General features: G+C 48.8%; 1 protein-coding gene across 2 annotated transcripts in view; it reads right to left on the bottom strand.

The window, feature by feature from the left end:
- LOC144327638 (uncharacterized) overlaps positions 1-12,040 on the bottom strand; it is a 138,179-nt gene extending 126,139 nt beyond the window's left edge. Inside the window, exons 1-6 of one of the 2 annotated variants that reach the window (XM_077928045.1) lie at positions 11,855-12,040; positions 10,525-11,017; positions 10,248-10,329; positions 9,881-9,963; positions 6,245-6,371; positions 591-2,767 (exon numbers count right to left, since the gene is read on the bottom strand). In XM_077928045.1, coding sequence (XP_077784171.1) covers positions 1,002-2,767; positions 6,245-6,371; positions 9,881-9,963; positions 10,248-10,329; positions 10,525-11,017; positions 11,855-11,946 — 2,643 coding nt within the window. In that variant the 5' untranslated portion in view covers positions 11,947-12,040 and the 3' untranslated portion in view covers positions 591-1,001. Of the gene's footprint in view, positions 1-590; positions 2,768-6,244; positions 6,372-9,880; positions 9,964-10,247; positions 10,330-10,524; positions 11,018-11,854 lie in introns of those variants that run through there. The other variant, XM_077928046.1, reaches the window with a different exon arrangement.
- Between the last annotated feature and the right edge of the window lie 14,557 nt (positions 12,041-26,597).

Below are 26,597 nucleotides of genomic sequence, written 5' to 3'. Positions count from 1 at the left end.
AGAAGGATAAAAGGTTGTTTTGCGGAAAAAAACAACACCAAAAACTGGGGGGGGGGGGGGTGGCATCCTCAAATATTTTATTGGGGGATGGGTCAAAGACCCCTAGGCCTTTAAGAGTTGGCGCCTATTCCCTATACCCAAAGGCCTCAGGATGGTTACAACAAAAAAACACAACATAAAAACACAAAACATCACATGTTAAAAGGGCATTAGATGTCTTTTTAAAAATTATTTATTAATGTTCTTATGTTACATTGGTAAACATGATCATGTTACATCACAAGGCTTATTTTACTATAATTTTCAACATGTATACAAAGTTTACATGCTAAAAGAGAAAAAAAACAAGGACAAAAAATTATTCCAAAATCATATATGTACCAACACTTTGGACTTCCTGTCTATCCCGTTGTATATTCCTTTTTCACAAATGAATGTATTCTTATTATTGTATATTTCTTTACATTTTTTTCTAATACATTCCTATATCAATATGTACCCTTGGTCTTATTTCTCAACTCAGTCTCTTTCCAACGTCAATTGAATACTAGCATAGATAGCGAAACTTTACTGTATTTTTGAACATATATATATATCCCAATTTTTTTTTGTTTTGAAGTGCCTCTCAGGCTATTTGTCAACTGCACCATTTCAGCAAATTCTTGTAGCTTGTTATGCCAGTCAGTTATTGTCGAGACTTCTTCTTCCTTCCACCCCTTTCCCACCTAAGTCCAAGCTGTGGCCGTTGCATATAAAAATACCTCTCTAAAGGCATTCGGGATGTCCCTGCCAACAATACTTAACAGAAATCCCTCTGGTCTTTTTAGAAAGGTTATTCCAAACACTTTTTTTAACTCATCATAAATTAAGGCCCATAATACTTTGATCTTCATACACGTCAATTAGCCAAAGCTTGGATTCTAAAGCTGTATAATGGTTTTTCCCACCTTTGTATGGATTCTTTGATGGGAAGTGAGATTCCGGCTGTTACTGAAGCTCTTTCAACATTCCAAACACTGATAAGGTTTCTCCCCTATGTGAATTCTTTGATGGGTAGTGAGATGGGAGCTCTGACTGAAGCTCTTTCCACATTCTACGCACTTATAAGGTTTCTCCCCTGTATGAATCCTTTGATGGGTAGTGAGAGAGGAGGTATGAGTGAAGCTCTTTCCACATTCCACACACTGATAGGGTTTCAACCCTTTATGAATTTTTTGATGGGAAGTGAGAGAGAAGGTCTGACTGAAGCTCTTTCCACATTCCACACACTGATAGGGTTTCTCCCCTGTATGAATTCTTTGATGGGAAGTTAGATGGGAGCTCTGACGGAAGCTCTTTCCACATTCCACACACTGATAGGGTTTTGCCCCTGTATGAATTCTTTGATGGGAAGTGAGAGAGGAGCTATCAGTGAAGCTCTTTCCACATTCCTCACACTGATAGGGTTTCTCCCCTGTATGAATTCTTTGATGGGAAGTGAGAGAGGAGCTCTGAATGAAGGTCTTTCCACATTCGACACACTGATAGGGTTTCTCCCCTGTATGAATTCTTTGATGGGAAGTGAGACTGCGGCTGTTTCTGAAGCTCTTTCCACATTCCACACACAGATAGGGTTTTGCCCCTATATGAATTCTTTGATGGGAAGTGAGAAAGGAGCTATCAGTGAAGCTCTTTCCACATTCCACACACTGATAGGGTTTTCCCACTGTATGAAGTCTTTGATGGGAACTGAAATGGGAGCTCTGATTGAAGCTCTTTCCACATTCCACACACTGATAGGGTTTGGCCACTGTATGAATTCTTTGATGGGAAGTGAGATGGTGGCTGTGACTGAAGCTCTTTCCACATTCCACACACTGATAAGGTTTCTCCCCTGTATGAATTCTTTTATGGGAAGTGAGAGCGGAGCTCTGATTGAAGCTCTTTCCACATTCCACACAGTGATAGGGTTTCTCTCCTGTATGAATTCTTTGATGGGAAGTGAGATTGTGGCTGTGACTGAAGCTCTTTCCACATTTCATGCACTGATAAGGTTTCTCCCCTGTATGAATCCTTTGATGGGAGGTGAGAGAGGAGCTATCAGTGAAGCTCTTTCCACATTCCGCACACTGATAGGGTTTCTCCCCTGTATGAATTCTTTGATGGGAAGTGAGATGGGAGCTCTGACTGAAGCTCTTTCCACATACCACACACTGATAGGGTTTCTCCCCTGTATGAATCCTTTGATGGGAGGTGAGGGAGGAGCTATCAGTGAAGCTCTTTCCACATTCCACACACTGATAAGGTTTCTCCCCTGTATGAATCCTTTGATGGGAGGTGAGAGAGGAGCTATCAGTGAAGCTCTTTCCACATTCCACACACTGATAAGGTTTCTCCCTTGTATGAATTCTTTGATGGGAAGTGAGACTGTGGCTGTGACAGAAGCTCTTTCCACATTCCACACACTGATAAGGTTTCTCCCCTGTATGAATCCTTTGTTGATAAGTTGGAGAGGAGCTATCAGTGAAGCTCTTTCCACATTCCACGCACTGATAGGGTTTCTCCCCTGTATGAATTCTTTGATGGGAAGCAAGATTCTGGCTGTGACTGAAGCTTTTTCCACATTCCATGCACTGATAGAGTTTATTTCCAATAAGATTTTGTTGATGGTAAGTGTAATGGGAGCTCTCACTGCAGTTTTCTCCACACTCCAAATTTTTACGTGGCTTCTCCTCTCTGGGGATTTTTTCACGGTCACCTTTGTTCTCGATTTCCGATTCATCAGAATCTGCAATGGAGACAAAAATGGATTAGAGCCTCCGGAATAAATGGAGAAGAACTGAAGGGAGTTGTGTCATATGACAAAGACACATGAGAGCAGAAGCAGGAAACAGGCTGGGAGGTGCTAGGGCTGCACAATAATTTGGGTCTACTAAAGTCATTCAGGTCTAACTGCTAACTGTTGAGTCAAACTGACATGTGACTTAGCAGCCATTTTCTCTCTGTGTTCTCTGTAAGATTTCAGTCAGAGTCAGTCCGCCTCAGTTGTGAGCAGAGTCCGTATGTAATCTCAGTCAAACTGTTTGGAACCATGTTTTTATGAAGAAGTTTATTTTAACTCAGTAAAGCTTATTCTTTCACTTAGAAACTCAGCATTATTAATTTACACTGCGCGTCAAATTGGGTATGTGTTCATTACCTGTGTTGTTTGTCATTAACCAACAAATTTATTATTGGATTCTGATGAATTGTTGAATGTTGCTTTCTTTGATACACAGTAGTGATCAAAATCCCCTTCATGGATCACTGCCTTGCCGTGGCGAAGGGACTTGAATAACTCAGAGAAGCTATGCAAAGAAATAGAGGAAAACAATAGACTGGGGAAAAGCAGAGATCTGTTCAAGAAAATTGGAGATATGAAAGGAACACTTTGTACACAGATTACCATAATAAAGGACAAAAGTGGTAAGTACCTAACAGACGTAGAAGACATCAAGAAGAGGTGGCAAGAATACACAGAGGAATTATACCAGAAAGATATGGATGTCTCATACACCCCAGGTAGTGTGGTTGCTGACCTTGAGCCAGACATCCTGGAGAGTGAAGTCAAATGGGCCTTAGAAAGCATTGCTAATAACAAGGCCAGCGGAAGTGATGATATTCCAGCTGAACTATTTAAAATTTTAAAAGATGATGCTGTTAAGGTGCTACACTCAATATGCCAGCAAGATTTGGAAAACTCAGCAGTGGCCAGAAGATTGGAGCAGATCAGTCTACATCCCAATCCCAAAGAAGGGCAGTGCCAAAGAATGCTCCAACTACCGCACAATTGCACTCAAATCACATAAGCAAGGTTATGCTTAAAATTCTACAAGGCAGGCTTAAGCAGTATGTGGACTGAGAACTCCCAGAAGTGCAAGCTGGATTTAGAAGAGGCAGAGGAACCAGAGAACAGATTGCAAACATGTGCTGGATTATAGAGAAAGCTAGAGAGTTCTAGAAAGACATCTACTTCTGCTTCATTGACTATGCAAAAGCCTTTGACTGTGTCGACCACAGCAAACTATGGCAAGTTCTTAAAAAAATGGGAGTGCCTGATCATCTCATCTGTCTCCTGAGAAATCTCTATGTCGGACAAGAAGCTACAGTTAGAACTGGATATGGAACAACTGATTGGTTGAAAATTGGGAAAGGAGTACGACAAGGCTGTATACTGTCTCCCTGCTTATTTAACTTATATGCAGAATTCATTATGCGAAAGGCTGGGCTGGATGAATCCCAAGCCAAAATTAAGATTGCCGGAAGAAATATCAGATATGTAGATGACACAACCTTGAGGGCAGAAAGTGAGGAGGAATTAAAGAACCTTTTAATGAGGGTGAAAGAGGAGAGCGCAAAATATGGTCTGAAGCTCAACATCAAAAAAAGGAAGATCATGGCCACTGGACCCATCACCTCCTGGCAAATAGAAGGGGAAGAAATGGAGGCAGTGAGAGATTTTATTTCCTTGGGCTTCATGATCACTGCAGATGGTGACAGCAGTCACGAAATTTAAAGACGCCTGCTTTTTGAGCCAGTGTGGTGAAGTGGTTAAGAGCGGTAGTCTTGTAATCTGGGGAACGGGATTCGAGTCTCCACTCCTCCACATGCAGCTGCTGGGTGACCTTGGGCCAGTCACACTTCTTTGAAGTCTCTCAGCCCCACTCACCTCACAGTGTGTTTGTTGTGGGGGAGGAAGGGAAAGGAGAATGTTAGCCGCTTTGAGACTCCTTAAAGGGAGTGAAAGGCGGGATATCAAATCCAAACTCTTCTTCTTCTCTTCTTGAGAGAAAAGCAATGACCAACTTAGATAGTATCTTTAAAAGCAGAGACATTACCTTGCCAACAAAGGTCCATATAGTTAAAGCTCTGGTTTTCCCAGTAGTGATGTACGGAAATGAGAGCTGGACCATAAAGAAGGCTGATCGCCGAAGGATGCTTTTGAATTCTGGTGCTGGAGGAGACTCTTGAGAGTCCCATGGACTGCAAGAAGATCAAACCTATCCATTCTGAAGGAAATCATCCCTGAGTGCTCACTGGAAGGACAGACCCTGAAGCTGAGGCTCCAATACTTTGGCCACCTCACGAGAAGAGAAGACTCCCTGGAGAAGACACTGATACTGGGAAAGATGGAGGGCACAAGGAGAAGGGGATGACAGAGGACGAGATGGTTGGACAGTGTTCTCGAAGCTACGAGCATGAGTTTGAGCAAACTGCGGGAGACAGTGGAAGACAGAAGTGCCTGGCGTGCTCTGGTCCCTGGGATCACGAAGAACTAAAAACTTGGTTCACTTCATGGGAAGGAATTGTAAGGCCGTAATGAAAGCTAAAGGTTACCAATGGTTACCAAAGGTTTCACGTTTTTTCTTTATGACTGCTGTTCTAATAAATACTCCTTCATAAAAGTCATTGCATTACATTCTTCATTAAATTATCTTTCCATTGCTATATAATTTTATGGTATTACTCCACACAAAAGTGGTGTTAGGAGCCATCAAACCTCAGAAATACACTTTTCACAAAAGGTTTCCACAATTTCAGCCACTAGGAGAAGTTGTTCATTTTAAAATTAATGTTCTTTTTATATGGCATCAGATTATTATTATTATTTATGTTTCATGATGATATATGTGTTGGAAGCCGCCCAGAGTGGCTGGGGCAACCCAGCCAGATGGGAGGGAGAAATAAAAATTATTATTATTATTATTACTACAGTGGTACCTCGATTTAAGAACTGTCCTGTTCCGGAAAAGATTAAGTTTGTAAACCGAGGTACCACTGTATTACTATTACTATCATCATCATCATCCTCATCACTGCTACTACTACCTGAGATTCCATAAGCCCAGTGTTTCTCTGGGATGAATTTTGTTTGGCCCAGTCATGGCATCCCCTCCATCTCCAATGTTAGTCATCTCTTTGGTCAACCCAAGAATGACAGGAGCAAAAACAAAAACCTTAAGCTACTTAGCTTTCCTAACTATTTTGAAGCTGACATTTAAGATGGCCTCAGAAGTTCAGACCAGCCCAATCCTGGTAGAAAAAGGAATAATTTGAGGAAGACTGTTCAAAGAAAAAACTGTAATTTACTCTTTATTGTGGGGGTGTTAGGTTCCCAGGTGCTGTAGGGGGCGCTGTTGAGCTCTGTGAAAATAGATGAGGTTGGTCCCATAGAGGTATTTTTGGAATTTCCAGGCACATATGACGATCCCACAGGGAGCCTTACCAAGAGAGGCCACGATCCCACGATTCTCCTCCATGACGTCCTTATGCAGAGCTCTCTGGTAAGGATCCAGCAACGCCCACTCCTCGTCCGTGAAACGAACAGCGACATCTTCAAAGCACACTGGACCCTAAAAGAAAAAGGGAAATGTCCTCCTCTGAGACAGCAGAAATATGATCTGCTACACAATGCTCTGTTGTTTCCTTCCTGTTAATTGCGGTTTTGTTTCAATAGGATTGCTTTGCTGCACATTTTAATTATGGGTGCTTATTTTATTCTGCGTTTTAATTATGGGTATTTGTCTTTGTGGGCGGCTTCCAACAAAACACTAAAATACAATAATCTATTAAACATTAAAAGCTCCCCTAAACAGGGCTGCCTTTGGATGTCTTCTAAAAGTTTGGTAGTTATTTTTCTCTTTGACATCTGGTGGGAGGTCGTTCCACAGGGCGGGTGCCCCTACCGATAAGGCCCTCTGCCTGGTTCCTTGTAACTTGGCTTCTCGCAATGAGGGAACCGCCAGAAGGCCCTCGGCGCTGGACCTCAGTGTCTGGGCAGAACGATGGAGGTGATGACGCTCCTTCACGTATACTGGACCGAGGCTGTTTAGGGCTTTAAAGGTCAGCACCAACACTTTGAATTGTGCTCGGAAACGTACTGGGAGCCAATGCAGATCTCTCAGAACCGGTGTTATGTGGTCCCGGCGGCCACTCCCAGTCACCAGTCTAGCTGCCGCATTCTGGATTAATTGCAGTTTCCGGGTCACCTTCAAAGATAGCCCCACGTAGAGCGCGTTGCAGTAGTCCAAGCGGGAGATAACTAGAGCATGCACCACTCTGGCGAGACAGTCCGCGGGCAGGTAGGGTCTTAGCCTGCGTACCAGGTGGAGATGGTAGACAGGTGCCCTGGACACAGAATTAACCTGTGCCTCCATGGACAGCTGTGAGTCCAAAATGACTCCCAGGCTGCGCACCTCGTCCTTCAGGGACACAGTTACCCCATTCAGGACCAGGGAGTCCCCCACACTTGCCCGCCTCCTGTCCCCCAAAAACAGTACTTATCTCTTGTCAGGATTCAATCTCAATCTGTTAGCCGCCATCCATCCTCCAACTGCCTCCAGTCACGCACAGAGGACCTTCACTGCCTTCACTGGTTCCGATTTGAAAGAGAGGTAGAGTTGGGTGTCATCCACATACTGATGAGCACCCAGCCCAAACCCCCTGATGATCTCTCCCAGCGGCTGCATGTAGATGTTGAAAAGCATGGGGGAGAAGACAGAACCCTGAGGCACCCCACAAGTGAGAGCCCAGGGGTCTGAACACTCATCCCCCACCACCACTTTTTGAACACGGCCCAGGAGGAAGGAGCGGAACCACTGTATGACAGTGCCCCCAGCTCCCAGCCCCTCAAGACGGTCCAGAAGGATGTTATGGTTGTTCAGAAACCACTCGCTCAATCACCTTGCCCAAGAATGGAAGATTTGAGACTGGGCAATAGTTAGCCATATTGGCAGCATCTAAAGATGTTTTTTTAATAAGCGGTTTGATAACCGCTTCTTTCAGAGGGTCTGGGAAGGCTCCTTCACAGAGAGAAGCATTCACCACCTCGCAAAGCCCATCACCCAGCCCTTCCCGGCTAGCTTTTATAAGCCAGGATGGGCAAGGATCAAGGAGACAGGTGGTTGGTCTCACTCGTCCAAGCAGCCTGTCCACATCCTCGGAGGTAACAGATTGGAATTGATCCCACGCAACTTGACTAGACAGGACACTAGCACTCTCCCGCCCCGGCCCTGCTCCACGGTGGAGTCTACCTCTTCCTGAATCTGAGCGACTTTATCTGCAAAAAACTTTGCAAAATCATTGCAGGAGATCATGTGGCCCATACTGGGCCCCGTTGTAGCAGGTGGTTCCGCTAAATTGCAAACCACCTGAAAAAGCCTCCTGCTGCTGTTTTCTGCAGATGCAGAAAGTCTTCTTCGCCGTCACTACCGCCACTTAGTAGGCTCGACATTGAGCTCTAACCCATGTCCGGTCAGCTTCAGAATGAGTTATCTGCCACCGGCGCTCTAGCCATCTCAGCGATTGTTTCATTGCCCTCAGATCCATGGAAAACCATGGGGCTGTCCAGGCTCCATGCAATCGAAGAGGGCCCATCTGCTTCATCCAACCAAGTCTCGGTTACACATGCCAGGTCAAGTCCTCCATCCATGATCAAGTCATGGATGGCAGTGGTTTTATGAATCATTGACCTGGCATTGAACAGCAGCACCTTCAGGTCATGTATCCCTTGCTGATTCTAGTATCCGTCCAGTCAGGACCAGACCTGGAGGCAGGGATAGTCCTCAAACAACGACTAAACCTGCTTCCTCTGTAATGACATGGTCTGGTCTTAGCTTACCTCCTCCTCCTACCCGGGATCACTGAGATCGGTTGTCCCAGTGCATCCCCCCCTTGGAACATGCCCCAGATATTTTGTGGGCTGGGACCCACTCCCTGGCAGCCCTGACCCCTCCCCTTAAGAACAAAATAAAACCCTTATAAAAAAAAATCTAATTCCCGAACCCAAAAAAAAAAAAAACATCCATGCCACCCTCCACACAAAAAAGTAATCAAAAGGGAAAAAAGGAAATTTTTAAAACACTTTAAAAAGAACATTGCTCCGAGTCCTCCTGGCCAGCAGCAGCAGCAGCAGCAGCAGCAGCAACCATCCTTGTGAGGCCTGTTAGGCCCCGCCCTGGGCCAGGTGGTGAGTGGCAGGAGCAGGGCCCTCAGGCACTCACGCAGGGGAGTTGTTTCAATAGGATTGCTTTGCTGCACATTTTAATTCTGGATGCTTATTTTATTCTAAGTTTTAATTATGGGTATTCGTCTTTGTGCATATAGGTGGCACTCCACCTTGTGTTTTCCAAGTCATTCTGCCTAGAATTCCAGTTTCCCCGATGGAAGGGTCCACTTTCTCCTCTCCTTCTGAGCTGTTCTGGGGAGTTCCCTCCCAATGCCCTAGAGCCAAATTCCAGGGGTTCATGGGGGCATGGAGAGCGGGAGGAATGGGGGGGGCAGGCCCCTTTTTGCAGCCAATGGGGCTGGTTAGGTAAATCCAGGCCACTATTTGTTCTCATTTGTCCACTGCTTAGAAACCAATCTGAGCATTCAGTGATCAATCTAGAAACAAAATAAGCCTAGTTTGGATGGCCATCTGTCTTGAGTGATCTAGCAGAGATTCCTCCATTGCAGGGGGTCTCCTGGCTCTGAGAGACAAGCAGGGAGGGTGGCTTCTGGCAAAAGGAGAGGGAGCCACCTGTGGCTCCTCCTTCTCCTGACTCACCACTGCCTCTCGACCTCCCTCCTCCCACTCGCTTCCTTCCTCTTCTGCCTCTGATTCTGCACTGCATTCTGCCACAGAGTCTCCCAGCTCACTAAGCCCTGTAACACCTTCATCTTCTGACACCTCCTCTTCCCAGGCTTCTCCCTCTTCCCCCTCTGACTACCCATCCTTCTTCTACCTCCACTCCTTCGGCTCTGAGCAGTCTTCCCTTCCTGGTTCCCCGGCTGCTTCCTCCCACCATTCCTCTGTGCCCAACCAGTCCATGACATTGCTCCATTCCTCAGCATCTGTCGCCACAAGGCAGCTTCCCCTGACCTGATCTGGTTTCACAGCCACTGCTTCTCTTCTGTCCCCATGAAAAGACGGATCAGGAAGTCTTGCTGGCATCCTTCTGTCACCTGCAAAAGATAAAAGGTAAACAGGACGCCAGGAGTGCCTGCTTCTCTCACAGGTGAAACAGGGCATCTCTTACTACAGATGGGCCTTTGAGAAAGCTTTACCTGCTGAGAACATTTGGACGTTTGTGCCCATTTCATATGTTAGTTGTGCAGAAATACATCTCCCCTCTTCTGGACCCTTGTTCCCAACTGTCTCCCCACAAAACAAGATGAAAACAACTCACAGATGAGCTGGAAAACAAACAGAATGAGACCAAATGGAGAAAAACCACCTTCCTCCTTACCCAGTGGCCTCTCTCTGGTGTCCAACGGAGGCCTCTCTGCCTCACAGGAATCCAGGTCCATTTCTGCAAAGAGATCCTTTCCCTGAAAATAAATTAGGATTCAAAATAGAGAATGGTGAGAAATATTAGAAAGAGAATGGCAAAGACTTGAAGGCTGTGAGATCTCATTCCATGGATGCATTCCCAGAAAACGGATTGGCCAGCAGCAGAGCATTATGGGATGTTCTCTGTCCTGTTTGGAGCCCCTTGGGAGTATCCAGAGGGAAGTCTCTCTCACCTGCTTTCTCTCCTCTGCCTGACTCAGGAGGAAACCTTCGGCCAGGGCCACCGCCTGGGAACTGGTCTCCGCTCCGCAGTCCCTCACCCAGCTCTCCATCTCCTGGGGAAGGACAGCCAGGAACTGCTCCAAGATCACCAGGTCCAGCATCTCAGCTTTCGTGTGCCTTTCTGGCTTCAGCCACTGGTGGCAAAAGTTGTAGAGTCGGCTGCCAACCTCTCGGGGTCCTTTGGCCTCCTGGCAGCAGAACTGCCTCAACTGCTGACTCTGCACCTCTGAGCGGAGGGTGTCCTCCTCACCCAGGATCTTCTGCACTGGGTTTTCCCAGAATCCCCCACTGCTCCCAGTTTGGCTGCCATGGCCTCTTCCTGCCTCAGGGCCAGCTGAATCTTGCTCATCCATTTGTGCTGTCAGGAAGCCTTTGAGAGATCGGAAGGAACCCTTTGGTCTTCTGCCAAGTTCTGCCCTTCTAAATGAGAAGCTGTAGCAAATCCTACAAAGCAAATACATTGTTGTGTTACAAATTTGTAGGACAGGAAAAGAAATGTTTCCCTGAGGAAGCACGGATGAGTCTTGCTGGGAACCAGGGCTGGACTGCACCGCATCCCAGACCATGAGCTATCTTTTTGAAAAGAAAGAGCAGGAAGAGGAGAAGAACTAAGTCTCTAGCCTTCTAGCAATGCAAAATGTGGAGGCAACTGAAGGGATTTCTGTCAGATTAATCAACATGGTTTCTGCTGCCTTCCAGTCAATGCATGAAATCAGAACCGACTGACAAGGGAGTCATTTGTATCTTGTGAAAAACGGATGCTTGGCTCTAGTGGGGTCCTCACCTGGGTGTCCTCAGGAGTTGCTCCCCACCCCCACTCCCCTGCTTCTGTCTCGTTTTCTTGCACTTGGACTCTCTGCCGCTCTCGAGACAGACTCCTGGGGTGGGGTCCCTTTTTCTTTGCTCTGAGGGCCAGGTATGTATCTGATCAACCCCCTGAGGGCCAAGTGGGCAGGGCCAAAAACATCTCCATTGACATTTAGGCGGGTAATTTATTATTATTATTATTATTTTGTTAGATAGCTTCACACACACACACAGCCACTGATGCCAAGGTCCCAGGAGGGTCAGTGAGTAGCATTTCCGGCTGCATTGCCAGCAACAATCCCTTTGGCACAGAGAGGATGTGGTCCTGGGATGCCATGCTCTGGGTGCGAGGGGATTGCTGCAGTGGCCTCCATGTGGAGCTGCCCTTGGAGATGACTGGGAAACTGGTCCGCAATGCAGCAGCCAGACTATGGGCTGGGATCCCTCTCTTTATTCCCGCCCTTTCTTTCTCACCTTTCCTTCCTTCCTTCCTCCACGTGGGGTTTTCTTGGTGGGGGGGGGGCTAGTCCACCTCCTCGTCCAGCTTTGCAAAACCATTTGCACATGTTTCCTCTGTTGTGCAATGAGGCTGAGCGATGTCACACAGAGTTAAAGTCCCAGGGACTCCTTTGTTTAAAGAAGGGAGATTTTTTCAGAAAGGGGGGGGCGGAGGGCCAGATGAGTTTGGGATCCTCTGATCTCCAGGAAGGAGAGCATGGCGGACCTGGCCCCTCCCTGATCAGACCCCCCAGGCACCCTCCCCTGCTGCAGCCCTGGGACCCCCCCCCCGTCTCCCCACTGCACCCTCTGGGGGGAGAGAGAGGAGACTCACCAGATCCCAGGAGGGGACAGCGAGGCAGCCCTTGCAGGAGAGACACTGAAGCAGGAAAGGACTGGGGAGGGAGGGGCCTTGGCTCTGGAGGACCTGCCCCCCCTTGCTTCCTGTCCTCTCTAGGAAGGCAGCTCACTTCCCTTCCTGTCCTCTCTAGGAAGGCAGCATACTTCCCTTTAACCCTTGCCATGCCGAGTCCCTCCAGCTCAGCCCTTTCTCGCTTGGCAGAACCTCAGATTCTTATTATTTTTTAAGGATTTAGGGGGACAACTGCCCCTCCGGCTACGCCCATGCCCAGATATCCTTTTGGGGGTGAGGCTCTTGGCTGGACTCTGAGCATCTCCCTCCCTTGGCCGGAAACCAGAGGAAAAGCTTGCAGGGAAAAGGGCTTTGCAGGAGGCAAGGAAGCTCCTCCTAGAATTCAGGGGTGGAGAGATAGGAGGGGATCCCAGGGTCATCTAGTCCAACCCCCAGCAATGCAGGAATCTCCGCTAAAGCATCCATGGCAGATGGCCGTCCGATCTCTGCTGAGAAACCTCCAAGGAAGGAGAGTCCACCACCTCCCAAGGGAGACCTTTCCCCTGCCCAACTGCTCTTAGGTGTCCCTCAAGGCAGCGGGTCCTGAGTTCTAGTCCTGCTGAAACAATCGCACTGGCTGCCAAGGAGGAACCAAGTAAATTTCAAAATAAATTAATCCTATTCTCATCATAAATGAGTAATATTTTCTTATGCATGCTTTTTTTTTTAATAATATTTTATTAAGGATTTTCTTGTTTTACAGAAGTGTAGTGCCTCGTATCTTTTTTTTCCTTTCATGTAACATTTTTACAAATCCATTTCATTTGTTGAGGCATTAGGGGGAGAAGAAAAAAGAAAGAGGGAAGAAAAGGGGGGTGGAGAGAGGGAAGATGGATGGGGGTGGGGTCGGGTGGCGGTGTTTCTATTATGTTTAATGTGTGTAGAGTTTGGTGTCAGCGTTGTTTGTGTTGTTCACTTGTGTTCCTTTGGTGGTGAGAGAGGTTGGGGTTGGCCTAGGGCAGTGTTTCCCAACCGGTGTTCCGCGGCACACTAGTGTGCCGCGAGATGTTGCCTGGAGGGAGGCGGGCGAGGGCGTTTGCTTCCCGGAGGACGGAGCGAGGGCGCCCCCTGCTGGGCCGGGGCTCGCTCTCCCCAGAGGGTAAATCTGGATCAAATGGGGCGAGGGGCGGGCAGAATTCTGGGGGCCACTGATGCCCTACAGACCCCCCCCAAGTCCTCCGGGGCGCGCGCTCTGCTGGGCTCTTTTCGGTCGTCGTGCTTGTGGGAAGCCGCCCCTTCCCTGGGCGACGCGCCGCCTCGCGACTCCGGAGTCAGTCCCGCGGGCTCTCGGAGGGACTCGCGAGCGACGGTGCGGCGGCTCCGGGGCGCGCTCAGCCGGGCCGCCGCGCACCCCTGCGCAGACCCTGCTGCAGCTGCCCGGCGTGGAGCGCGACGCGGAGCCGGCCGGGCTTGGAGGCGCCCAGGTAGGGCCGAGCCGGGCGGGGGCGGGGAGGTCTCGGTCTGCTGCGGGCGCAGGAGGGCGAGCGGGAGAGGGGGAGCCATCGGGTCTCCTGGAAGGAAGCGAGGCGGCGGCTGAGGGGGATGCAGCCCCGTCCCCAGCAACAGGCGCTCCTCGAAGTGAGGCCACAAGTCGGGGCTCGGACAGGGCCTGGAAGCAGCGGCTCCGGCTCTTGGGAGCGGAGAAGGGGACTTTGAAAGCGGCCTGGAGGAGAAAAGCCCCGATGCAGCGAGAGCGGGGAGCGTGCTGCCTTGTCCAGGCCTCTTCGCTTTGTGCCGTCCGCTGCCGGGAGCAGGACACGGGGGCTCCTCGTTCGCATGCTTTCCCGGGTGATCGGTGAGGGTTAGGGTTAGGGTTAGGGTTAGGGTCCCTCAGTCCCTCGCTTTGCTGCCTCCTCCCCCCCCCACCCCCAAAGCTTGGAGGTTCCCCGGCAAGGGGGAGGGGAAAAAATTGAAAGTTACACTTTCGTGCGTCCCTCCCGGCGTGACGCTGCGCGCTGACGTCACGGGGCTGTAATGGTGGTGTGCCTCGATATTTTTTTCATCAAACAAGTGTGCCTTTGCCCAAAAAAGGTTGGGAAACACTGGCCTAGGGTGTGATTGTTTGCTTGTGATTGGCTGTGGTGATCTTTGTTTTTGTGTGTGAGTGAGGTGGGTGGGTGCTTTGGATCAGGTTAGCCATATTGATTTGTATGCTGTTGGTGGATTATTGTCATTGTCCTGTTGGGCTGTGTGTGTGATAAAGGGGAGCCATACCGGGGTGAAGGTGTCTTCTTCTGTTTGTCCCCGTGTCAGTTTCAATTTATTAGTTAATTTTTCTAGTAGGGCTGTTTCCCATACTATTTGGTACCATTGGTCCATGCTTACTCCTGACAGGTCTCTCCAGTGTCTGGTTATGGTATTTCTGGCTGCTGAAAGCAGGTGGGTTATGAGTTCTTTGTGGTGTAAATGGGCATTGTTGTCTTGGAAGATGTTTAGTAGGGCCAATTCTGGGGTGATGTCTATTACTTGCTTAGTTATTGTACATATTTCTTGTACGGCTGTTGTCCAGAATAGTTGGATTTTGGGACACTCCCACCACATGTGGAGGTATGTGCCTGTGGAGGTGCACCCTCTCCAGCATTTTGGTGAGGTTCCTGGGTGTATTAGCGCTAGTTTCCTTGGTGTTAGGTACCACCTGTAGGTGAGTTTCAGTGTGAGTTCTTTTCTTTTCGTTGATATGGATTTAAAGGGGGGTTTAGACCACATTCTGGTCCATTGAGTGGGGTTTATCTCATAGCCTATGTCATTCTCCCATTGATTTTTGATTGCGTCTAGGGGATTTGCGAGATTTTGGAGCAGTATTTTGTATATTGCGGATACCATCCCTTTACCGTTTCCCTTTGTTGTTAGGAGGAGGTTTTCGAAGGTTGTCAGGGGCCTAGTTGCTGCTGATTTTACTGTTGGGTTGTTTAAGAGGGCATGTAGTTGGTGTTGTGTTAACCAGGGCATTTGGGTGTCTTCTAGTTTGTCTTGTATTTCTTGTGTTGACAGGGGTTTGTCATTTTTATAAAAGTCTATTAGGCGATATAAGCCTTTGGCTCGCCAGGTTTTTATCTGGAGGTTTTGTGCTGCATGGTGGGTTAATGGGTGGTACGCCAGGGGGGTTAGTGGGGATGGGGTTGGGGATAGTTTGCCTATTTGTGTTCTCCATGTTTTGAGCATGGTCTGTGTGTACCTGTTAAGTGTTGTGGGAGGAGAGGGTATGTTGTGGTGCAGGTGTTTTCAATTGTGTCCCTCTCTAGGTGTACCCATTGTTTTGTCTCATCTTCTAGTATATATGGGATTATATGGCGTATTTGGTTGGCAATGTAATATGCTTCTATGTTGGGGATTCCCCATCCTCCTTCTGAGGTGGGGAGGTGCAGGTATTTGGGGCTTATTCTTGGTTTTTTATGTGAGAAGATGAAAGAGTGTAGTTTTCTCTGCCAACTGCGAAGTTGGGTTGAGGGGATCCAGATTGGGAGGGTTTGGAATAGGTAGGTTAGTTTTGGGAGTGTGGTCATTTTGATCATGGCTATTTTGTCTGAGAGAGTGAAATTCATGTTATTCCATCTCTTTAGGTCTTTGTTAATTTGTCGCCACAGGGGCTTGTAGTTGTGGAGGTACAATTTATTGAGGTTTCTGGTTATTTGTACCCCTAGGTATCTGAACTTGGTGTGGCAAAGTTTTATTTTGGTGACCTTCGTGAGTTCTTTTTGGGTGTGAGGAGGGGTGTTGAAGCACATAGCTTCTGACTTTGTGAAATTTACCTGTAGGCCCGACACCATTGCAAATGTGTTGAGTTCTCTGATTAGGGAGGTTGCTGTGCTTATGGGGTCTGGTGTTGTGACCATTAGGTCATCTGCAAAGAGCCCTAATTTATAGGTTCTGCCTTTTATTTCCACTCCCTTGATGTCTGTGGCCGCTCGGATGCGGATTGCTAGGGGTTCCAGAGCCAGGATAAATAAGAAGGGAGACAGTGGGCATCCTTGTTTCGTGCCTCTTTGGATAGCTATAGTATTAGAATCCATATTGTTGGTTCTGCATTTTGCTGAGGCTTGGGAGTATATTTGTTTGAGGATTTGTAGGAAGTTGGGGCCAAATTTCATGTTAGTTAGTACTGCTAATATGTATTTCCACTCCAAGCAATCAAAGGCTTTGAGGATGTCTAGGGACATAATTGTCAATGGGAGTTTGGTTGCCTTGCTGTGTTCGATCAGGTTCAGTAGTTTCCTGATGGGGTCTGTTATATTGCGGCCAGGGACAAAGCCAGTCTGGTCTGGGGCTATTAACTTGTGTAGGAAGATTTTTAGGCGGTTGGCCAAGATTGATGTGAATATCTTGTAGTCTTGGTTTATTAATGAGATTGGGCGGTATGATTCTACTTTGAGGCTGTCTTTTAGTGGTTTTGGGATGGAGACTATTTTGGAGTGGGTCCAGGTTTTGGGGATGGGGCCCCCTTTTATGATGTCGTTGAATAGGCGGGTCATGTAGGGCATCAAGGGTTCTTTGAATTTCCCATAGAATTCTGCTGTGAAGCCGTCTGGGCCTGGGGCTTTATGTGGTTTCAGTTTTTTGAGGACTGCATCTATTTCCTCTGGGGTGATAGGGCTATCCATGAGTTCCTGTTCCTCATCAGTTAGGGTAGGCATGGTCAGTCCTGCTAGGAATTTTCTGATTTCCTTCTCTGGTGGGTTGTGGGAGATGTATAGGTTGGAGTAGAATTCTGCAAATTCTGAAATTATTTCTTTGGGGGAGAATGTTATGTTGCCGTCTTTTTTGGTGATGCAGTGTATTCTTGTTTTGAGTGCTTTTTTCCTACATCTATTTGCTAGTAATCTGGAGTTTTTCCCTCCATATTCGTAGAAGCGTTGTTTAGAGTATAGAATGTTGATCATTGTTTTGTTAATTTCTAGGGAGTCTAGTTCTCTCCTTTTTTGTTCTATAAGTTTGAGGAGTTTTTTAGATCCTGTTTGTTTGTAGCGTGATGAGAGGACTGTGATGTCTTGTTCTATTTTGCTAATTTTTGAGGAGGTTTGTTTTTTAAGGAATGTTTTCTCTTTTATGCAGGCTCCTCTGGTGACCGCTTTCATTGCGTCCCATAGGAGGGGGGTTGTTATATTGTTTACATCATTTTCCTTGAAGTAGTTTTGGAGGGTTTTTGTGAGACTCTCTCTAATTTGTTTGTTTGTAGTTAGGATGGGGCTGAAGGACCATGATGGGGTGGTTTGTGTTCCTTCTCCTATTTTAATGATGACTTCTACTGGGGCGTGATCTGTGATTTTAATGTTATCTATGTTTGTTGATTCTACTGAGGGGATCAGACCCTATGTGAGTAGAATGCTGTCCAGTCTGGACACTGTATCATGGCGTCCCGATTGGAATGTATGGCTGATGTCTCCCGGGTTTTGCTCACCCCAAATGTCGTAGAGACCCCTGCTTTTAAGCATTTTTAGTAACTTGTAAGAGTTCCTAGTTGTTGGGGGTTTCCTTCGGAGGAAGGTTGCCCATGGGGTTGTGGGGTGGATATCTTTCAGGGATAAACCTTTCATATTTAGATTGAGGTCCCCTCCTAGGATTGCTTCCCCTTCAGAGAAGGAGAGGAATTTGTTTAGTGTCTTCTGGAAGAATTCTAGTTGTTTCGTGTTTGGGGCATATATGGAGCCGATTGTCAGTTTGATTTTGCCATCAAGTGTCCCTTTAGCGAAAATGAATCTGCCTTTTTTGTCCTTGAGGACTGTTGTGGCAGTGAAGTTCAGGTCTCTACTGAGTATTATGGCTACACCGCGGGCTTTCCCTGAGCCTTGTGCGACCCACTGTTGACTGAAGCGGGGGTCACTCAGGAGTTTGCTGCCTTTGGGTGGGTTGTGTATTTCTTGTAGGAGGGTGATGTGTGGTTTCATGGTGGTTATGTATGAGGTGATGCGTTTCCTTTTGATGGGGTTTCCCAGCCCCCTCACATTTAATGTGATTGCTTTTAGGTTAGCCATCTTGCTTATCTATTATGTGGGGCAATTCCCTGCCAACCCATTCAGGTTGTCTTGTGTCTCTCTCTTCGTGTTGTTTAAAGAACCAGTGGGGTTGCGCTGACCTAGGGTGTGGTGGGTGGGGGGCTAATGGGAGTAGAGTGAGATTTGGGTTAAAGAGTAGGGGGTAAGTTGTAGAGAGTTTCCTATATGTAGTCATATAGGTGTTTGTTTGGGGTATTTTAGGCCATCTGGCATTTAGCCAGTTGGTCCTAGGTCTCAGCTGGTGCGGAAGGCCGTGTTCAAGGACAGGCCTTCCCCCCTGTTGTTTGCGATAGGGGGTGATCAGTGAGACAGTGTGAAGTGACTTTGTAGCGTCACTGTCAGGTATAAGGTTCATAAGCAATGTTGCCAGTGTTATGGGCAACATTGTTGGTGTGTTGGGGTGGGGATGTGGGTGCTGGTACGCTCTGGTGCCACCATAGTGCTGGTTGGGTATCAGATTTTAGCCTGATTGTGGGTTGTGTTATTAAGGTTGGAGGATTTGTTTTTCCCTAGTATGGAGTATGGGGGTGTTGAAGGTGTGGGTGGTGGGGAATGTGGTTGAGGTCGTCTGGACTGGTGTTGGGGTGGGGATTTCTGTGGGGGTGCGGGGTTGGGGGGGATGCTGATGGTGTTAACTAAATCTATGTTTGGGGGGGAGGGGGGAAGGGGGGGGAAATCACCAGTACTTCAGTTTGTGGTTTTTTCCTGGTTTCTTCATTCAGCTGCGGTTGTTGTTGTTGTTGTAGGGTTGTCCATCTGCGATGAATTGGTTTGGTTAATCTTGGTCTGGTTTCTTGTGTCGTATGGCCGGCGGGACGGTTCTGAGCATGATGCTTGCCTGTATTGGTTTGCGTTGTTGCGCCGCTTCTGTTGTTTCTTATTCTTCTGTACCGTTGTCCAGTTGTTTGCTGTTGTTTCCTCGTGGTTGGGGCTGTCACTTGGTGGGTTTGTCGGTTGCCATTCCGGTGGGAGGTCGAGTTCAAGGTTCTTTAGTAGTTGCAGGGCCTCAGGTATGTTGGTAGCCATGTGTTGTGTTGTGTTGGTTGTTACAATGAGGCGGAAGGGGAAGCCCCATCGGTATTTGATCCCTGCTTGTTGGAGACGCTGGGTGCATGGGCGCAGGCTTTTCCTCCGGTTTAGGGTATCCTGGGATAGGTCCTGTAAGGCCAGGATGGGGATTTCTCCGTATCGAAGGTTGGTTAAGTTTCTGATGTTGTTACATACCTCTTCCTTCTTTTTGTAGCGTGTGAAGCATACAATGATGTCTCTCGGGGGGGCGCTGGGTTTTGGCATAGGTTTTAGGGCTCTGTGAGCCCTCTCCAAGTCATCTGCCTCAAGTTTCAGGCTTGGGATTGTGTTTTTCAGCCAGCGTATAATTAGGTCTGCTGGGCTTTTCTCCTCTGTTTTTTCAGGAAAGTTGCGGAAGCGGATGTTACAACGTCTATTGCGGTCTTCAAGGTCCGCTTGCTTAATTTTCATCTCGTTGTGTTCTGCTTCCATTTGGTTTACCAGTTCGTCCAGTTTCTTGTTCACACGTGCATTCTCCTCCCGGTATTGCTCTATTATTCTTTCTTGCATTTGGTTCTTGTTCTCTAGAGCTTCCACTTTGGAGGTTAGATTGTTGATTAGTACCTGCATGGGAGCCATTGTGGCCTTCAGTGTTTCTTCTAATCGTGCTTCTAATCTTGCTTCCATTTCCCTCAGGTCTCGTTTCGTTACTGGGCGGTCATCATCTTGAAGGGGAGTTACGGTCTTAGCTTTGTTTGCCATCTCCCTGGTTGGTGTCATCTCAGTCTCCCTAATGGTTTTGGTTTGAGGTTGGCTTGGCATCCTCTTGGAGTAGAGCGGTGGTTAGGAGTTGTGGCAGTGGTGGTTCCTGGGTGTTGTTGGGTTGCTGAGCTGATCAGGCGTTGCTGGCTGGTGGCTTGTGCAGAGCGTTTGGATTAGGTGGTCATTTGTGTCACTTCTGCCTGTGTTTTAAGAACTTCTGTAGGGCTTCTGTAGTTGCCTCAGCGGTGCCGCCAAAGCGGGGGGGTGGGGGGCAGGTAAGAAGATGAGTAGACTGTTGTTGTTGTTTTTTTAAAAAAAACTATTTCCCCCTAATTATTATTATGATCTTTTGTTTATAAATAATAATAATAATTAAAGTGGTACGGGTAGAAGATAAAAATGAGAATTAAAGGTTTAAAAAAAAAGGTGTTTTTGTGTGTGTATATATATATATATAAGGTTATTTTATTTTTAAAAATGAGTAAGGTACGAAGAGGATAGGTAAAAGAGAATGGAAAGTCTGGGGCGAAGTGGCAGTCCCAGGAAATGACCTGTGTTGTTTCAGGGCTCTTTTCTGGGTACTGCCACTTTAATTCTTAAGAGGGGAGTTTGAGGTGAAAATAAAATGAGATTTAAGTTGGGGTGTGTGTGTGGGAAAGGGTGTCTTTAAATAGTGTAGAAAAGGTAGAAACAACAATAAAAATTCAAGTAAAGGGTGGCTGCAGCAGCAGTGGCTCCTCTTTTAAAAAGAAGAATGATAAAAGTAGGTATATGGGGGGGGGATAAAAAAGATTTTTAAAATTTTTTTTTTTAAAAAAAGGGAGAGAGGGGGGGAGGAGGAAGGGGTTAACAAAAAGGGGGTTAAAAAAAAAAAAAGGGGGGGGGAAGGGTAGTTTCTTCCTGTGATCTCCTTTGTCATGCAGCTTTTCGCTGTTTTCCTTGCCGCTGGAGCTCAGGTCGGGCTCAGCCACGTGTTTTTTCGGAGCCTCTTTTCCTTCCCGGTGCTCACCTACCTCTCCTCTTTTTTCCCCTTCGGCAGAGATGGGGGCAGCAGCGGTAAATTTGGGGCTCCTTTTTCTGTCTATCTTTTTCTTCCTCTCTCCCTCTTTGCTTTAGCTCCACTGTTCTCCTGGTTTTGGAGCTCCTCTGGGCTGTTGGGGGGGGGTCGGGTGCCTTTCTGGCTCAATCTCAGTCCTGGGGGGTGTGTGTTTTGGCTCCTTTGATAGACTCCCGGGCACCCCCGATTCCTCTCCGCTGGCAGTGCTAGCGGCAGCAGTCTTGGGAGCCGGGGAAACGGCCAGACAGCCTTTTACTCTGGCTGGCTTCAGGAGCTCTTTTCTGCTGTTGCAGCCGCCATGCTGCCTCGCCGGAAGTCCCATTATATTCATTTCTGTTACTTAGACTATGTACTACTGATGAAGTCCATGAGAGCGAAACAAGGCATTATTCCGAAAATCCTTGCATAGCTGTCAACCTTCCCTTTTTTGGCGGGAAATTCCCTTATTCCAGCGCCGTTTCCCGCTGCTTCCCGCTGATATCCCGGATTGGTAGGTATCCTGTAGACTGTCCCTGGGACAGGTGAGGCTGCTGATCCCTTATTTTCAAATCTGAAAGTTGACAGTTATGATTCTTTGTCAAGACTGTGGAACTTGTAGTAGGCTCCAATTTGGACTTTATGAACACATGCGGAACAGAAATTAGCAGACATTTGGTCTTTATGAATGAACTGATTTATTGGGGACTTCCGTCTATATTATTGCACTTTATGTGTTGTTTATGTGCAACATAAACATTTGATATTGTGATAAGATTATATAGAAGAGTATTGTTTATGTGAATGCACAGCCGGTTACGTCTTGTGTGTTTGTCCATTGCAGGAACAGCATTCCTGACCCAGATGTTCACAGGAAGTCCCTAAGATGATTCCCCTTTTAAACAGGATACGTGACCCTAGGCCAGTAGGGTCCTCCTCTCCGGCAGACGGACAACCCCTTCCCCAAAGCCCCTTCCTCCCCCACTTCCCCATGGGGGTCCCCCACACCTCCCATCACTCACCAGGATGGCTTGGGCCGTCTCCTGCTTGGAGCACTTCTGGGTTCAGAGACCCCTGAGCTGAGCTGCCTGGCAGTTCTGAATAACCTCCGGCAGGTACAGCTGATCTTCCTCCAGCAGGTGAAAGGCAAAAGGCTGTCAGTTCCTCACGAAGGGAGGGTTTCTCCACCTCCAAGAGTGCAGAGTGGGGGGCAAGGAGGGCAGATCTGAGTCCCTGCTCTGGTTCTCTCCAATACTCACCCCTGGGAGAGGGATGTGCAACCGCAGCACATCTGCAAAGAGAAGGACGTGGGGACAGGTGAGTCCGTCCCTGAGCACCTGGCAAGGCTATTCCAAGAGTTTTCTCCCAGATTCCAAGTCCTACTGCTGGGGAGGAGGGACATCCCAGGCCTTGGACACTAATCCTGGCCTCCTTCAAACAGAATGTGGCTCCCCAGGCCAGGGGTAGGCAGCTAAGGGCTGGGGGCCGGATGTGGCCCAATCGTCTTCTCAATCTGGCCTGCAGACAATTCGGGAATCAGCGTGTTTTTACATGAGCATAATGTGTCCTTTTATCTAAAATGCCCTCTGGGTTATTCATGGGCCCTGCCTGGTGTTTTTACATGAGTAGAATGTGTGCTTTTATTTAAAATGCATCTCTGGGTTATTTGTGGGGTATAGGAATTGGTTCATCCCCCCCACAGAAATAGGACTATACTTCCTTCTCCTACCTTTATAGTAAACGTCTACGCAATGAAACCGAATTGACCCAAGTTTGCCTTCCTCCATCAACCTCAACTTTGCTCTTCAATTCAAAAGACAACACTTCACGGACCCCAGGTGAAAACACCTGGCCTTTCATTGGTAGAGCTGCCACCACGCCAGTGGCGTTTACCTCAGTGCTGCATGAGGAATGACTGAGGGGGCAGCGAGATGCTTTCAGCCTCAGACGCTTGGTGGGTTCTGAAATAATAATAATCATAATTTTTATTTATACCCCGCCCTCCCCAGCCGAGGCTGGGCTCAGGGCGGCTAACAAGCAATAATAAAAACAAGTTGAATGATTACAACTTAAAAACAAAATTAAAATACAACATTAAAATATTGAAACATTAAAATATTAAAATGTAGCCTCATCGCAGGAGGAGAAAGGAAAAGAAAAAAGAAAGAGAGGGAGGGAATCAAATTGGCACCAAGCCAAAGGCCAGGCGGAACAACTCTGTCTTACAGGCCCTGAGGAAAGAAATCAGATCTTGCAGGGCCCTGGTCTCATGAGGCAGAGCGTTCCACCAGGCCGGAGCCAGAGTTGAAAAGGCCCTCTGGTTGAAGCTATCTACAGTGGTGCCTCGCAAGACGAAATTAATTCGTTCCGCAAGTTTTTTCTTCTTGCGAGTTTTCCGTCTTGCGAAGCACGGTTTCCCATAGGAATGCATTGAAAATCAATTAATGCGTTCCTATGGGGACCGCTTGCCAGGCTGGCGGTGCGGAGAACGGCTTTTCTCCCCACCGCAAGCCTTCAAGACAGGTACGAGAACAGAGGGGAAGGGGCGCAGCGCTTCTCCTCTGTTCCCGGGGCTTGCGGTGGGAGGAGGGTTTTTCCTCCCCACCGCCAACTTTCAGAACAGCATTCTGAATGTTGGCGGTGGGAAGGAAAACCCTCCTCCCACCGCAAGTCTTCAGGACAGCCTTCCGAAGGCTGGCGCGGAGAGAAGGTCTCTCCGCCCCACCGCCCGGCTTCGGAGCAGCCTTCCGAAGCCTGGCGCGGGGGGGAGGTCGTCTCCGCCCCACTGCCCGGCTTCGGAGCAGCCTTCCGAAGCCTGGCGCGGGAGAAGGTCTCTCCGTCCCAGGGAGAAGGTCTCTCCGCCTCACCGCCCGGCTTCGGAGCATCCGTCCGAAGGCTGGCACGGGGAGAAGGTCTCTCCGCCCCACCGCCCGGCTTCGGAGCATCCTTCTGAAGGCTGGCGCGGGGAGAAGGTCTCTCCGCCCCACCGCCCGGCTTCAGAGCAGCCTTCCGAAGCCTGGCAGGGGGGGGAGGTCATCTCCGCCCCACCGCCCGGCTTCGGAGCATCCTTCCGAAGGCTGGCGCGGGGAGAAGGTCTCTCCGCCCCACCGCCCGGCTTCGGGGCAGCCTTCCAAAGCCTGGCGGGGGGGGGAGGTCGTCTCCGCCCCACCGCCCGGCTTCGGAGCATCCTTCCGAAGGCTGGCGCGGGGAGAAGGTCTCTCCACCCCACCGCCCGGCTTCGGAGCAGCCTTCCGAAGCCTGGCAGGGGGGGGAGGTTGTCTCCGCCCCACCGCCCGGCTTCGGAGGAGGTCCAAGGACAGTGAGGAAGACGCGCTGCGCTTCCCCGCTGTCCCAGAGATTTCCCTATGGGCTTTCGTCTTGCGAAGGAAGCCCATAGGGAAATTCGTTTTGCGAAGCGCCTCCAAAACGGAAAACCCTTTCATCTAGTGGGTTTTCCGTCTTGCGAGGCGTTCATCTTGTGGGGCACCACTGTAACTTCCTTAGGGCCCAGGACCTCTAAGGTGTTGCTATTTATGGACCTTGAGGCTCTCTGTGGGGCATACCGGGAGAGGCGGTCCCGTAGGTACGAGGGTCCTAGGCCGTGAAGGGCTTTAAAGGTCAAAACCAGCACCTTAAATCTGACTCTGTGCTTCACCGGGAGCCAATGCAGCTGGAAAAGCACTGGGTGAATATGCTCCCATGGCAGGGACCCCGTGAGAAGCCTTGCTGCAGCATTCTGCACCCGCTGGAGTTTCTGGGACAGCTTCAAGGGCAGCCCTGCGTAGAGCGAATTACAGTAGTCAAGCCTGGAGATGACCGTCGCATGGATCACTGTGGCCAGGTCAGGGCGGGAAAGGTAAGGACCAACTGCTTGATGCAGTGAGGGTGGAAAAATGTTGCCTTAGCTGTTGCTGTAACCTGCGCCTCCATGGAAAGGGAGGCGTCAAGGATTACACCCAAGCTCTTAACGGAAGGCAATGGCACTAATTGGGCCCCCGCAAGAGAAGGGAGTTGGTCCCTCATCCCCATGCCATCCCAACCCAGCCATAGGACCTCTGTCTTCGAAGGATTTAGTTTCAATCGGCTCACATGAAACCATCCAGCCACAGCTTCCAAGCATCTGGTCAGTGTGTCCGGGGACGAGTCAGTGTGGCTATCCATCAGCAGATAGAGCTGAGTGTCATCAGCATATTGGTGACAGCCCAGCCCAAAGCTCCGGATAATCTGGGCAAGGGGGCGCATAAAGATGTTAAAAAGCATCGGGGAGAGGATTGCGCCCTGCGGCACTCCACACACCAAGGAGTGGCGCGACGACATTTCCCTCCCTAGTGCCACCCTCTGTCCCCGACCAGAGATAAAAGAGCACAGCCAGTTACGGGCTATGCCCTGTATTCCCACATCGGCGAGGCAGTGGTCCAGAAGATCATGATCGACTATGTCAAAGGCTGCTGACAGATCTAAAAGAATCAGCAGCCCCGACCCGCCTTGATCCAGTTGTCTACGGAGATCGTCTGTTAGGGCAACCAGAGCTGTCTCGGTCCCAAAACCAGGACGGAAACCGGACTGAAATGGATCTAAAGTCGATGTTTCCTCCGGAAACCTACCAAGCTGTTCAGGACCCCTCTCTTGATTACCTTACCCACTTCAGAGGGTCTGCCAGACTTACCACAGACTCAGACCACTGCTGTGCCTGACATTCCTCCACTCCACCCACAGCAGCGGATCCAGGGGACTTGGTCTCAATGCCACCTAGGGTCGCACCACAGCCTCAGCAAGAATTGGGTGGCCCCCCGGACTTGGCTACCAGTCCCCGGCGGTCTGGCAGAGTTTCCAAGTGCCCAACTTATTTAAAGGACTATGTTGTGGGACATGTATCACTGTTGGTCTAAGTAAGTGAAATGTAACCGATAATGCTTTTGCACCTAATTGAACCATGCTGTATATAAGGAAAGCATTACGATTGTAACTAACGCCTTATCTCGGTGGGGAGGGGTGTTATGTACTGAAGTTCTCACCCTGGGGCAGCAGGGGGATACTGTAGATAGTTATGCAAATGAAGGATCAAAAGTGATGTTCAGTGATTGGATAGTTTTTGAAAGTTGCTACAGTAACGTTGCACTGGAGCTCTATATAAGCAGGCTGACTGAGCCCTTCAGTTCAGTTCTGTTCTGGCCTCTGAATAAATGTGCTGGTCCAGGGGGGAGGTTACCATGGGGTGAGGTCTAGGACCTGAGTCGAGGGTCCTCCACGGGCGAAGCGGGGTCCACAGCAAGGAGCCGGGCAAGGACAGGAACTCTGGGGGAACCGGACTGGGTGCTGGCTGAAACAGCTCTTCAACGACCGGGCTGACTGGCCTTTATCTTCTCTGAGGCCAGGGGCGGTCCCGGCCCCCAGGAGACCCGCCTCTCCTGGCCTTAAGGCGAGCACTCCTCCTGGGAGAAACCAGTTCCCTTTGCCTCTCTGCCCTGAGCCTCTGCAGTTCAGGAGAGGCTGAAGGGTTACTGGACCCAGGGG

This window comes from Podarcis muralis, chromosome 4 (assembly GCF_964188315.1).
Source record: "Podarcis muralis chromosome 4, rPodMur119.hap1.1, whole genome shotgun sequence".
Taxonomy (NCBI): Eukaryota; Metazoa; Chordata; class Lepidosauria; order Squamata; family Lacertidae; genus Podarcis; species Podarcis muralis.
This window is presented reverse-complemented; position numbering and strand designations above follow the sequence as displayed.